Raw genomic sequence first — 15377 nt, forward strand, 5'->3', positions numbered from 1 at the left:
GGTGAGTTCTACATATAGCCCATTTCAACACCCACAATAAATATTTACAAATTCAACAAAAACATTTAACAAAAATAGATCTTTTTTATTTATCATTGGTTTTTCCAAATATGTATTATTTGTACTGTACCCTTTTACATTAAGCTTTCTGCCACTAACGCTCCCCTCTCTCTGGGCCGCACATGGTTCTGTCCGATTGGGCTGATTGTCTGCACCTGGCTTACACTTCCATGCAACTACCTCAAAGACAGAGACGTAAAAGATTAAAATAAAACCCATTAATAAACTTATTTCAAACAATGAACTAGTGAGATCAAAATATGAAAATATCAAATTATATATATAGGTGAGGTGGAGTGCACAAACCTGTACATTGAGGGAGGGATCACTACAGATCCCTCACAGTCATATATACAATTTAGGAATATAATTGTGTGATATCCGTATCTTTCATTTGATTACGGAAATATTTTAAGGCATATGTATATATATATATATATATATATATATATATATATATATATATATATATATATATATATATATATATATATATATATATATATATAGGTGAGGTGGAGTCCACAAACCTGTACATTGAGGTTTATCAGGATACAGGATACATAATAGACGGAAGACTCGTCATTGATCCAAGACGAGGCAGCCGACTCGTATGGATCTGCACCACAATTAAACCGTATCTTTTCCAAATATCGCGCCCTTTCCTGCGGACCAAGACCTTTCCTGTGTACCTTTGGATCTGCAGTATAATGCATTTTGAGGAGCTTTTCTGTGGTTTACCTTCAAGTGCCTCCAAAATGGCCGCACATCCGGCTTACTGCCCAGAACGTGACGTCGGTGAACACCCTCTATCGGATCCCAAAAGTGAAGTTATTTTATACAAGTAAGCAGAGCCAAACTATTCCTATAACACATGCACACCACCACATTCAACACTCAGTGCAATCCTACATGAGGTTTTTTTTTATTACTTAAATATGCAGAAGTGTTCACAGCCAGAGGCTGAGAGCACATTTTAAAACACTTAAAGAGGGTGGGGGTGGGGGGGGTGGGGGAACTGTTGGTGTTTTTGCTCATGTCTTTTTTATTTCCCTGTGTTGTTGATCTGGCTCAGGGGTTAGGTATGACTGCAACGTGCTAGAGACAGAAGCTACAGTCAAAGCTCCTGTGATCAGGTGCAGACATCACAGAGACCAGCAGATGGAGGAGAGAGGAGCCGTGTGCATCCTGAAGGTTTAGCGAGAACTGAGAGGTTACACTCCACTAGTACAAAGATGACCTGTCACACGCTGAAAACGCGATGCACCACTGCAGACGAGCTAACTGTTTGTGTACCTCACAGCTAGGGTGCAGCTATCACAGGGAGAGGAATTACAGATGGAGATATGCATGAAATGTTGCCTTTATATATATATACCCTAACCAACTAGGAGGCAGTGTGCGTATGATGACTGAATTTCCATTTTATTCACTAATTAATGTTGCATTGTCTTCAAAGGCCAATTGCAACCTGTCTTTATCCTCCTTGATCTCAGCATTTTCAAGGTTGTCTATAGATGTGCGCTGTCACATAACAAATAGGTGTAAATATAGAATAAGAGCACATGAGAGAAATAATAAAGGAATAGTGGCAGGTGGATTATAGCAATGCACAAATGAGGCACAGGAGAAATGGTCTGTGGTTAATGTGAAGGACAAAACAGGCAGATTATTTCTGTCTACATCACTTTACAAAACCAGCTTTTTCAAAGTTCTCGGCGGTGTATGTGTTTGTTGCTGTGTTTCCTCTCTTGGCAAACGCCCAACACAGCAGCTCCTCTCCACCTGCTCAGTATCGGAGGGGCCTCACAGTCTCACACACAGTCACACGTGTACACAGACACAGCCGCACAGCAGGGGAGTCGTGTCTCATTCACATTGTCACCCCTCTGACATCTGTGTTTGTGTGTGTGCGTGTGTGTGTGTATGTGTGTGTGTACCTGTGTGTCGATACTGGGATGAATTTGAGTTAGCAGGGTGCATTATGTGTGAGGTGGGGTCAAATAGCTGCCTAGCAATGAACGCGGGGCATCGAGGCGGAACTGGCAGAATATCAGACACACACACACACACACAGTACCAAATAACACACTAGTATAAGGGCACCATGTAAACTGAAGGTGTGGCCTATGCCTCAGTGATCATAGCATTCTTTGTTTGGACTGTGTCGTGTATGTGTGTATGTGTGACTGCCTGTGTGTGAGAAAGATACACACTTTTCTGTGGTTTATCCTTCAGTTGTCAGGCTCTTCCTTCAGCAGTGTTAGATCCCCCCCATGATGCTATGTTTTTGGTTTGTGTGTAGTTGTCACAAAGCAGAATTTGTTAGCAGAATTATGAATGGAAACCAGAAATTTCTCATGATATTCTACATGATGAACGGTGGAATGCCTTTTTCTCTTTTTATTCACAATTTGACCATTTTTTATTTTTATTTTTTTTACATTGTCTGTCGAAGTTTAACACTGCAAATTTTTCGTGACAGTTGTGCATGTTTTATTATTGCAATTAATAAAACTTTGATAAAGGGAGAATTAAAAAAGGAGAGGGCAGTGTAACACCTTGGTGAGGGAGAAGGGAACTGGGAGGAGGGAGTCAGGGTAGGACAATGGAAGGGGTTACAATTTGACCTTTGTTTAGCATATTAACATCACCACAGTTGCAGTATACAAATTTAGTCTTTTCATATTCACTATAATGTCTTTAGCTTTTATTGACATACAATTTTTTTATTGAACTAAATTCAGAGTGCTTTAAGTCGGCTAAATGTGTAGATATCTTAGTCCCAATATTAGCACTGTATGGCAGTAAAATAGTGCATGTATTAAATATTTCTACAGATTTACCAATTTGTCAGAATGCTCATGTTTGTCTGTCATTCTTAATGCATATAGGAATAGAGCATTGTTATATGGTTCCAGAGATATAAGAAGACAATAGCTCAGTAAATTGTATTTGGAGTTGAAGCATTCTGTGAGAAAACCTTTTGATTTGACTGGAACGAGCACTTCCTATAATGTTTTTAGTCCTCAACACTGACAATCCCTTAAATTGCAAATTTTGAATATTTTTCTCAAGTTCTTGACTTGATGCGCAATCTTGGCGGTTTGATATCTTAATGACATCAATCCATACAATCAAGGATTGTATGGATTCTGAGCTTATGTCTTTATTTGATTTTCTGACTGTTTCAGTCAATTTAACATAACCCATCAAGAAAAAACCTCCCAGTTTGACAGAAAACCGACCTTTTTTTTCTGTCTAGTTATTTCACAGGAGGAAGAGGTGACGACACGAGGCCTTTCTTCTCACCTGCTGAGTTTTCTTCTTAATTTACGTCTTTTCAAATTCAGATTAATGAGGTTTTTGTAAACACACGTTACAGACTTAATCTTAGTTCACAGTTGACATTCTTCCCCTGAGCCTACAAGGGTTTTATTTCAAATTCTTTGTCATGCTGAGAGCTTCCTCCCAGTCCATATACTGTATGCTAGGTTAAATTTAGCTAACTGGTTACTCTGGTCTTTGATTGTCGTTTTGTATCCGTTGATGTATGGATAAGTGCAATGTACTTTACCTTACTTAAGGTACTTACTGCATTGGTTGTAGATCCAAAGTCAACCCCCATATGACTTTGTAAGAGTTGATAATCACAGGAAACAGGTAGATGAAGTTCGTTGGTTGAAAAGAATGGAAGTGTTCATTTGGAACCATATTTGGCTGCTTACAGATACACTTTAATTACTTACCATGATGTTGAAAACACACTCTCCCAAAGTGTTAACCAATAGGCCTGGAACAGAATAAATGTAGATCCTCCTCTATAATTAGTTCTTTAAAAACAATGAGTATAGCTTTCATTTGAGCGGCCGTTAATGGAAACATAACCATGATGAGCCCTAAACATTTAGGGCTTTTCTGGGATAAATCTGGATTCATTCAACCTTCAAAGAGTTTTAGTTTTGTTGTTAAGTAGTGATGACTAACTGTAGGTAAAGATCACAAACCTGTGATTCTCTGCTGAATCAATAAAGTGACAGTAGGTGTAAACTAAAGAACCAAGGGATTTGGTGGCATTATTTTTATAGTTTATTTCACTCCTACCACATGAGCATCCTATGACATAAACCGAGATGCACACAAACATTAGCTAAGACCATAAAGCAGAGGTGAAAGTAATGGATTACAAGTACTTATGTTACTGTAATTAAGTTACTTTAATGGGTACTTTTTCATTTTTTAGCATTTTTCTAAATTGGTAATTTTACTTGTACTTACAGTAACTACGTTTTAGAAGAACTAAAATAATTCATTACATTTATACCCCAACAGTTACTGGGTAAATTGTTATTTTTTGTGATTATTTTTATTTTCATAGTCTCAGCCATTTCTGATCAACGCCCAGCCACTTTCTTGGGTTCAGGTTGGGGTTTCTGCCTATTATGTTGTTCCCCACACAGCATAGGTTTAGAGTTCATAAATTTAGCTAAACTTGGAGCCTGATATTTTCTTATTATTTTGAATTTAATTCATTAGTGTTATTTTACTTTTAAAAAGAATTGTACATTTTGAAAAACCTTTTATTTTATACAGATGCCTTTATGGAAAATAAATTCAGTTCCAATTGTGATTCAGTCTCTTCCTTAACTGTATCTAAGGGAATGATGGCAAGATTTATTAACCAAAAATAAACATAGGGGGGTGAAAGAAGCTACCGGTAGTAACTTATCATTTGTGTACTATTTAATTGAGCTACTTTTTACTTTTCAATCAGTTTCAATCAAATAACAGTACTTTTACTAGGGCTGAACGATTATGACCAAAAGTATAATCATGATTATGTTTTATCAATATTGTAATCATGATTACAATCACAATTATTCATCATGTTTGAAAAAAAAAATCTGTTTTTATGACACTACTTTTAAACAAACAATGTGTACAGTTTACAGTGCAAAATGAAGTTTTGAATAAGAATTATTCTAAACAAATAAATAAAAAGACTTGTACCAAAGGCTAAACTGAATAATATACTGTATTATTACAGAGTTCAGAGCCTGTATTTTAAATGTGAATATTGCCTACGATCAGGTTCATTTAATCATGACAACCAAAACAGTGATCACGATTATGTGATTAATTGTGCAGGCCTAACTTCTACTTGAGTATGATCTATCAGTACTCTTTACACCAATAAGATGTGTTCATGTGCACACAAAGCATAATGATGTCCAGAGTTTTTCATCCTGCAGCTCCATAATCCTTCTGTGTCTGTTTATGTTTGTTCCTCCAGCCGCTCGGTGCTGCCATGCCACGCAGGCACCCTGGCGATGGAGGTTTCCTCTTGGACAGACTCGAGTGTTTTCCTGCATTGTTGGAATTCAACAGCAGTCTGTTTAGTAGCCCCCATGTGGCTTCAGTCTGCCTCTGTCTCCCTCTTTCATTCTTTCTTCTTTCCCACAATACACCTGGATAGACGCACACATTTTCTACACTGACGACTCTACGCCACACAAGACAGAATTCAATGAATCACTAGAAGGTTTTTCAGTGGATTTTGTCCCTTTAAAATAGGAGGAATGTGTCAAACTCATTTTAGTTCAGGGGCCAAATACAGACCAGTTTGATCTCAAGTGGGCCACAGATTTTAGGCATGAGGAAAAAGAGCAATTTCAGCATTAATGTGTCCTGGTTTTCACTTCCAGGTATGAATTACATGTAAAGTATATGATACCGACAATATCCAACCATTAAGTTACCTTAAACTTAAATTTACTTATATTTCCTTGATATTATGAACAAATGTTATTTAATTTAGTAGAATAATTTTGATTTTTTTTTTTTTTTTCATCAATTTGAGATTTAAAAAAATAATGCAATCATCATGTAACATGAGCATGGGAAAATTGTAAATTTGTATCCATGTGCATTTGGAGAGGCTGAGATATTTTGTAATTTACACAATGATACATGTTTTTTCTGTCATTTTTTACTTTCTCCTGCGGGCCGATTTAGATGCTCTAAAGGGCTGGATTTGGCCCCCAGGCCTTGAGTTAGACACATCTGCTTTAAAGCCAAAGGCTCTACATGACCAATATAGTTTGCTTGCTACTCTCTGATTGTTGAGCTGCTGATACGGACTATCTTGTGTAAATTGTGTGAACACTGTAGATTGGGATTTAATATACATGAGCATATTTCTCTGGTCTTGGGATATTTTATTTATGATTGTTTTAAAGTTGCATGGGAAATAAACGTTTCACAGTGATGAGGGGGGAAATAATAGTATTTACCTTGTTGCTGTATGCTGGATGTTAAAAACCATGCCCTCAATGCACCATTTCTATTTCCACTCCCATGTGTCACACTATATGGGCATCTGGGACATTGTTTTTATTTTTTTTCCATTTTGCAGCAGACAATAGATCATACAGTGAATCAAAAGAAATAATATACATCTCAGGAAGAATGCTATAACAAGATGAAGAAGCGCGCATGCAAAAATGAGAATGTTTTCTTTATCTGCTTTGTTATTTCTCTCACTTCCTTCCCTCGGCACAGCCAGATGGCAAAGCTCCAGCTCTGCAGTCCTCTTCATACACTCATCACATCTGATGGGCGTCCTGCTGCCGAGTTTCAAGGAGGCCGCATGTTTACAAAATGACACTTGTGACAAAAAGGAAAACTTCTATTTAGCAAGCAGATTCTTGGGTGGGGTACCATAGCGGGGTGTCAGTGTGTGTGTGTGTGTGTCTGTACATTTAGCAGGGGAGCTAAAGCAGGGAGAGACAATTCTGTGTGTGTGTGTGTTTCTGTGTGTCATTCATACCATCTCTCTTTCACACTGTTGAATCGCTCCTAATTTATTCCAATCACATCCAACCTATCAGTGAGCTGTTTTTTTTAAACTATGTTACAGAATATTTCATTAACTCTTTTTTTCCATCTATTATTCCAATACAGACAGATTATTTTTATTATTATTATTATTATTATGTCTCCTCCGTGGATTGATTCAGACCTTCAGGACAAAGTTTTGTTTGAGAAAATTCCTTTTCTTTTTTTTTTTTGTACATTTGCAGCTGAAACATGTTTTTGTTGGTGGTTATTTGGCTAAGATCGTATTCTAACATTGTCTTTGTCTTCAATGGTGTGGAACTCCCTTCAAAGTTTCCCCCTTCTCTTAATACTTTAGGGAATTTTCAAACGTCGGGATGTATGGCTGTAATGCCCCAAGATTTGTTCTCCCTGAAAGAAACGATAGAGTAAGAATATATTAACTACAGAGCAACCTGGCTTTACGGGGTCTACATTTACTCTTGTGTCATTTTAGGTCCATCAAATATGGTATGCAGATATATGCACTATTAATATATATATATACTGTTTATATATACATATATACAGTACATATATATATATACACATATATATGGAAAGATTAATCAAATATATGCTTTGCCAGCATTCCTTTTATTGAAATTTTAAAGCCACTTTCATGCATTAAAAAAAAGCAATCTCATTGTTTTTGACTGCAGGGTTTAGATGCAAATCCATGGGGCATTACGTTAAACACCATAAACATCAGAAAATAGAAATTAAAAAATGGAAGCAAAAATGATGACGTTCAACTAGCCACTAAAAAAATAAATAAATAAATCAAGCTTTCTTCTATTTTCAATGTGAGAAACAAAAATAGTTTTAAAGGAGGAACACAAAAAAATATGACAAGTGTAATGAAAAATAAAACCCATTTAAAGCAAAGTATTTTTTTTTTTATTCACACAAATTTAATAAGATATATAACAACCGTTTGGTCCATAAATATTTAAGAGGAAATAGTTTCTATACACCATCTTTATCAAGAAACAGGGAAACATGGACAATCTTGATAGAACACTTACTGTACTCAACTATTAACACGAAGATCAATATATAAGGTTCTTGGATTTACCCAACTATATCTGAAAGCGTGCACAAATGCTTTCTATGACATCGCTGCCCCCTTTTTCCCACCAGGATACACCAATAAAAAGATCTTCGGAAATAAGATGCAAAACAGTACAAAACTAGTGAGGCGCCAAAAAGGATGTGAATCAGTTAACAAAGAACACAGAGATCCTGAATTTCACAAACTCTCTCCCCAGTTATAGCATAAGGCACATAGTAGAAACTGAGTTAAGCGTCTACTTCATTAAGTAGATCATGAGCGCCACTTTGTTCCACAACGGAACAAATTGTGACGCTCACAAAATAAAAAAAATAATAAAATAAAAAAAAATGTGTCTACTCATTTTTGCTCTTTCCATCTTCTTTCCTACACTGGACCTCCTCTATCGTTCAGCCAGAAGAAACATGTTTTTGGTCTGCTCGGTGGCAAGTGTCGATAAAGAAAGTACAAGTAAAAAAAGAGGATCACATGGGTGATGATTTCCCACTGGCTGCCCCCTCACCACTCCACCTATCTGAGGTCATGTGAATTCACTGCCACCTGCACCTCATTTCTCAACCTTTACTCCTTTTTTCCCCCCCACCCCATTTTTTCAAAGTCACATCGTTACCCTGAGCAACATGGTAAAAACAATAATGCACTTTTTCATCGGGCAGTTATATCGTCACTGTGCAATAGAGTTAAGCTGTGGGTCTATGTATATGCTCACTCGGCTTCCTTCATTTGACTTTAAGTTATATAATGAGGCCAAAAAAGTGCTCTGTCATGACAACAGTTGTTTACAACAGCACCCATGATGAGGCAGCTTTCCAATCAGAATTTCTCGACCTTTTTCGGATTATCAACAACTTTCCACTGATGTGACTGCATGACATGTTTAATTACAGCCGTAAAAGCTGCTGAGGGGATTTCTTTTTTACTTTTATTCCATTAATATAATAAATCGTAAGTGGTTTCAACTTCTACTGAACACACTAAGCTGATCCGTGGTCGGTTGATTACGATTACAGCGTCATTTAGACATTTTACATGTAGTCACGTGAGGCGTCTAATCCCCATCCAACTCAAGTCTTCAAGACTATAAAACATTCGGATATTATTAAAGCCGTTTTCTGGAGTTACCCATATACAGAACATTCTACAAGTTAGTTTACCAAATTATTTCCAAACAGAAGAAACAAAATCCTTTAATTTTTAGTGCAGACACAGTGCATACATTTACAGCTTTCTGAGGGAAAAGAAATCATATTGATTTTAAACGATCCGATTAAACATAAATTATTAAGCAGAGCTCAATTTAATCATAATCTAATACAAATATACAAAATATCTGACAAATCAAGCAAAACAGGGTATCTTTTTTTTAAGACAAGATCTAAAAATTATAATAATAATAATATTTTTTCATTAATTTAGGAAAATGGTGAAATTTTACCAATTCCCTCAACTCCAAAAACATCCAAAAAAAAAAAGAATTTCTGCATAAGCGGTGGACGTTCAAAATTGCTACACATTAAAATGGTTTCCTGGTCTTTTAATGTGGTCGTTGCTGCTGCTGCTGCTGTTGATCTGCTCGTTCCTGTTTGTGTACACAGTACAGCTTGTTCTGTTCCAAGGAGCTGTCTCTGGTCAATTTAAAGGTGTCACTTTAAAAAGACGTAAATCAAGAAGAAAAAATAAAATAAAAATAGAAATTTAAAAAAAGAAGATCTTTAAAAAAAAAAATTAAAAAAAAAAATCAGTTCACTAGAGATTGTTAGAAAAGATTTGTCAAGGTAGTTTGTGAAGGGCTCCCCGAATCATGGCTGTCCAAACTAGAGGTGACGGAGGTCACCACAGTGATAGAGGGGTTTGTCAGGTCTGTAAGTGTGGCTGCGCTGGAGGGGGGGGTGAGGGCCCCACTGTCGGATGAGGGTGGAGGGAGTGAGGTGCCATCAGCCTTATCAACACCTCCATTCTCCTGTCGCAAAACGTTCCTTCTGAATTTGGCTCTTGCGTTTTGGAACCAAACCTGCAAACCAATCCCAACGTGGCTTTTACTTTTTTGTGTTTAGGCACGGTTACTTTAAAAAGATAGATGAAAAAATAGCAACTAACATCAAGTCACCACATATCTTTGCTGCTATCAAACATTATTGGGAGCTTAAAGGGCAGTTGACACTGAATACAAAGTGGATTTAAGTTACGATTATATTTAGAACAGTTAGGTTTTTAAGACTGAAAGAAAGCTACTGATCTTTTTTTTCTTTCCCAAAAAAAAACCAAAAACCATCAAAATGTCATATAATACCCCTGGATCGACATCTAAACACTAGATGGCACAACAAAACAAAAACTAAAAAGATGACACAGGTGATATATTTGGAGTGGAATGAAAGGGGGTGGGGTGCACGCACAGATGGGGTTTAAGGGTGATCACATTTTTTTGTAGAAGAAGAAGAAGAAGAAGATCTCTCTGCTTACCTGCAGCACTCTTTTAGTGAGGCCTGTTTTCTGGGCGAGCTGTTTTAAATCCTTGGCATCCGGGTTGTGGTTGATGGCAAAGTAGGATTTCATTGTCCGCAGCTGATGGTGTTTGAAGGAGGTCCGCATGCGTTTGGTCTTCTGCGTTGGAGCGTAGGCCTGCTGGTCTCGGTCCAAGTGGTCAGTGTCGTTCTCGTTACAGCCTGGAAGTATAAAGCAAAGGTTAGAGCACTGAGGATGAACAGGACACACTAGCCTGAATAAAACGATTGTGGATAGGTGACGGAACTAATCAAATCAGACAAACCAAATTAAGCATTGCTACTTTCATTTCAGGTTAAAAACGACCAAAAGTCTTCAGTGTGTAAATTTTTAGGGTTCCGCTTTTGCACTAATTTGCATAAAACTGTCACTGGAGCTAAGATCAGAATGTTCAGCATAAAAAGCCAATGAATAGATGCAAAAGAAAATGTGTATTTACTAATCAATATTTTCAAAAAAATTATATTGGTTCATTTGTTGTTTTTATTTTTTTCATCAATACAATATTTTTTCTTTTCTTTAAAAAAACAAAAAAAAAACTACAAACTAAACGATGCATTTAAACCACACAGTGGGACAGAGCTAAATGATTTCAATGTGTGCATGCAAACACTAAAAGGCCTAATAGGCCCCATTTATCTTCAGCTGAGTGTGTACAATATTTAAAAAAAAAAAACAAAAACCTCTGAGTCAAACGCTGCAGCTGCTGAAAAGTCTATGACTCGACCAAATATTTAATTATGTCTATTAATTAAATCTATTAAATGCAACACCATACCTATCTATATAGTATTGGTATATTGTTTTGTAAAATCCCACTGTTGAAAAAAAGTTTATGAAAGTAATATATACAATATCTGATAACCACAAAAAAATATTTTTAATTAATAATTATTATGTCATTATTTGTGAATGTATTTCAGGATTTAATGCAACCATTGATCGTTGAATAACACTAAATAATTTTGATTAATTGAACCAATACTTATATGGATCTCTAAGTGTACATTCATGTCTCATCAAATTTAATTGCAAATAAATTCGTTTTCCCAGTGGGACAATGAAACGTCCAATTAAGTGGATATTAACACCTCTTCATTAACAGTCAAATTATCTTTATGAATCAACCATTAAAGATAATTCCATCCGAATAAACAATGACACAAACGTGTTTAAAAAATGCAGTTTTTTTTTTTTTAACCTGTTATCATTTTGCAGAGATTTGTGCTGGTATGTTGTGCAGGCCTCGGGATTATGTTTGACTGGATATTACCCACTAGGGGTCTCTGTATCCAAACAAGACCCAAACTGACAGAGGAATAGTGCGGAATACACTGAGGACACACGCCTCTCCCTGCTGAACGCAGACGTGGAGTGAACCCACAAAGGGAGAAGAACCCCCCCCCCCAAAAAAAAACCCAACATCTAACAAAATCATTGTCTTTATGGCATCAATAGTGAGCCTCCAGATCTACACAATCCATAATCTACCCAATCACACAAAGAGAGCATCTGTGCGTCACATGAACCAAGAAAGCAGCACTTGTACATTTATTTATTTTTTTAATGGTTGTGGGTTTTTTTTTTTTTTTTTTTTTTTTTTTTTTTAAATTTACGCACATGCGCATCTTTTCTTTTAAAAAAAAAAATATATATATATATATATATATAATTTGAGGAGCTATAACGGTCAAAAAAGGTGGTGGATTAAGAACAAAAATGAATAAAATAAATAGCAGCCTCTATAACGCCAACACATGAAGGTAACACCTCATAAACTCTAACAATGGCTTTTTTTAAAAAATAATGTTTTTAAGGGTTTCCCAAATGGAAAAATTAATATTCCCACTGGGACTGTAACTATGTCCCATGGTGAGCTCATGGGGAGGTGGCTGAATTGTTTTCTCAGACTGCCATTTTTTTTTTTTTTTAAGGATTTGTGTTTCTATTTTGTGTCCATTTACTGTCATGTATGTGGACACCAAGCAAACAGAACAATGCTTTATTTTTCTATTATAACTGAGGCCACTGTGAGAACCTCACGATTTACATAATCCTTCATAAAGACTGTGTTTACGAACAACAAACGTGCACAGTGTTGGTACACAGTCCACTTTTTTCCCTTTTTTTGGGGGGGGGGTCCCCTCTATCCACGTCCCTGAGCGCGTGCACGGGAGGCCGCGCGGATTCCAATGTCACCTTTAATTAACGGAGAACAATTACCGGGCAGATTACCCTTATTATTCCTGTCCATTCACCAACCAAACAGGAAACCATGCATGACACACAAAAGACCAACTTTCCCCAAAAAACACGCACTAATTCACAGAAAGAGAGACAAATAAACGGGGACACTGCGACCAGAGGGAGGGAGAGAGAGGGGGGGGAATCTCATTTTCTCAACCTATATCATATTTATTTATTTTTTGCTCTAAATTCCTTCAAATTCTGACCTATTTTTATAAAGTGGATTTCAGCAGGTTGACGGAAAGGTCAAACTTCGATCAGTTTCTTTAGGGCAAAGTGAGCAGAAAAGGAGTAAATGGAAAGACTAAATGATGTCAATGTTTATAATAAACCAACAGACCATGAAGAAGTGGATGTTTTACGCACAGTTAGTGTATTTCAAGAGCCTATAATATAATCTCTGAAATGTACTAATATTATTGGATTATTGAGGACCTTCAAACCAACGCATGAAATCAGCCTAAAATTTTCTGTATGCACCATGGATAGCCTCTCCCTTTTTATTATGTATTTGCTAATTTTATATATCAATATTTATTATATTTATTTATTTATGGGGGGAGAGAGAGAGAGAAAGTTTCAAATTGTGGGGAGAACAATAAAGACATGAAAAATGTAGCTGTTAAAAGAATATTAAGAACAACCCTTCCTAAATGTTTGTGTTGTCTGGATTTATTTTATTTATATATATATATATATATATATATATATATATATATATATGTTTTTTTTTTTGTTATTCTTTCTTGTTCTTCTCACCAAGTTAAATTCGTTGTACTGTTTTTAAACTGTACTTGGTAAATAAAACTTTTGTTTTTATTCAGTGGATTGTCAAGTAAATCTAACAAAAATATAGGCTAAACCTTGAACCAACAGTGAAATTATCTGATTTTTTTAGCACAGATTATGATTACAATAACGCTATTACAATATTATTTATACATGATAATTTTTAGATGATTAATAGAGAGCATTAGGTGATTTTTTTTTAGTTCTCATGGATGAGAGAGTGATGAGCTATAATAACAGGCCGCACATGAAGCAGACTTTAAAAGCGTGTTTTCCTGCTCACCAACGCCGCCTCACCTGTGTTGTAACTCGGTATGTCCATCCCCATGGCGGGGCTCTTCCTCTTCCGTGGTCGCCCTTTCTGCGCGGTGCCAGTGCCGTTGAAGTACGGCAGCGCGAGGCCGCCACCTTTGGCCGCCAGCTCCGCGAAGTTGAGCTGCGGGTGGTAGTCCGGTCCCTGGACCAGGGTCTCGAAGTGGAGGCGGCAGTACACCAAGCTGTCCTTCATGCCGAAGTGGTCCCCCGTGGTCAGGGTCTTGTTGCACGTGGTGCACGTGAAGCAGCTCAGGTGATACACGGAGTCGCGCGCCCGCATCACCATCTCTGAGGCGGAAATCCCGAGGTGGCAGCGCGCGCACCTCTGCACGGAGAACCTTCTGGAACAGACACAGTGTCAGTGGATCCACGGACGGAGGAACCGAGCGGGCCACGAGGGCCACTAAACAACGGGCTGCACGTGACTCTGTTTACAGTCACTGTCTAGTGGAGGAGAGACGCACGCTTTTACATTTCAATTCAAATCAAGTCCCACATCCGGGCAAAATGTACCCTTTGATTCAAAAATAAATAAATAAATAAGACGTCTTGCATTTATCTCAAAGTCAAGGTCCACGGGCCAAATCTGGGCCTTTAGAGCGTTCAATTCAGATAGTAGGATTTTAAAATCATAAAGCAACATTTTTCACATGCACTGAGATGTATTTACCCCACTTCACAGAAAACAGTTTTAAGTTAAACGACCCCCCCTCAAAAAAATACATGACGTGCAAAAAGACTTTTGCTTTGAAACTGATGCATAATTTATAATTAAAAGGTTTGGAACTATATGATACATTATTATTATTATTTATTTATTTATTTATTTTTTATTATTTAGGCCACTTGTAACATACATGGGTATATGTTAAAATGAAAAAATCAGTGGAAGAGTATTTGGACGTAGGTGCTGGTAAAAGTAAACACTGCATTCATTTATGTTAAGTCAGAACTTTCCAAAGAAACCAAATCATTACAAAATAAAAGTCGCTATAAGTGCAGGGTGGGGCCGCTATTCTTGTGTTCATGGGTGATGTGGTTTTGATTCAGACCTGCAGCAGCAAACAAAGGAACACTCTATAGAATGATGGGATCATAACTTCTTCTCTCCGTCTTTATATACAGCGCACACAAACTCCCCGGGTGGATGTTAAAATGTTAGTCAGGCCTAATTGGATCAAAAAGCTTCTCCATAACACAAAGTGATCCGCCTGTTGAATCAGATATGACTGTGTAAAGTCAAAGCTACAGTGGCCTAATGTTATTTCGATTATTTTATGATATAGGCCTATATTTTTTATTTTATCTATATATGTATTTTATTTTGAGGGTGGGGTAAAAAGAAAACACACACAAAAAAACGAAATAAATTGATTATTACACAAGTTTTTTTTGTGTTTTTTTTTTTTTTTTTTTTGTTGTTGTTTTTTGCAAATACATGTTATAATTGCAAAATCAAAGCCATGCACATAACTGGCTGACACCATGCTTTTCTTACCTATAGTAATCC

General features: G+C 36.8%; 1 protein-coding gene across 6 annotated transcripts in view; it reads right to left on the minus strand.

The window, feature by feature from the left end:
- Positions 1 to 5426: 5426 nt before the first annotated feature.
- The window catches only part of lhx9 (LIM homeobox 9), a 14409-nt gene continuing 4458 nt past the window's right edge, over positions 5427 to 15377 (minus strand). For 3 of the 6 annotated variants that reach the window (XM_028445657.1, XM_028445660.1, XM_028445656.1), the window contains 4 exons: positions 15366 to 15377; positions 13850 to 14208; positions 10475 to 10677; positions 9464 to 10022 (listed from right to left, as the gene is read on the minus strand). The exon at positions 15366 to 15377 is cut by the window's right edge and continues 191 nt beyond it. In XM_028445657.1, the coding sequence (XP_028301458.1) occupies positions 9768 to 10022; positions 10475 to 10677; positions 13850 to 14208; positions 15366 to 15377 (829 nt within the window). In that variant the 3' untranslated portion in view covers positions 9464 to 9767. Of the gene's footprint in view, positions 5529 to 7077; positions 7309 to 9463; positions 10023 to 10474; positions 10678 to 13849; positions 14209 to 15365 lie in introns of those variants that run through there. The other 3 variants (XM_028445661.1, XM_028445662.1, XM_028445659.1) reach the window with 3 other exon arrangements.

The sequence above is a fragment of the Gouania willdenowi genome, chromosome 4, assembly GCF_900634775.1.
Source record: "Gouania willdenowi chromosome 4, fGouWil2.1, whole genome shotgun sequence".
In the NCBI taxonomy this organism is placed as follows: Eukaryota; Metazoa; Chordata; class Actinopteri; order Blenniiformes; family Gobiesocidae; genus Gouania; species Gouania willdenowi.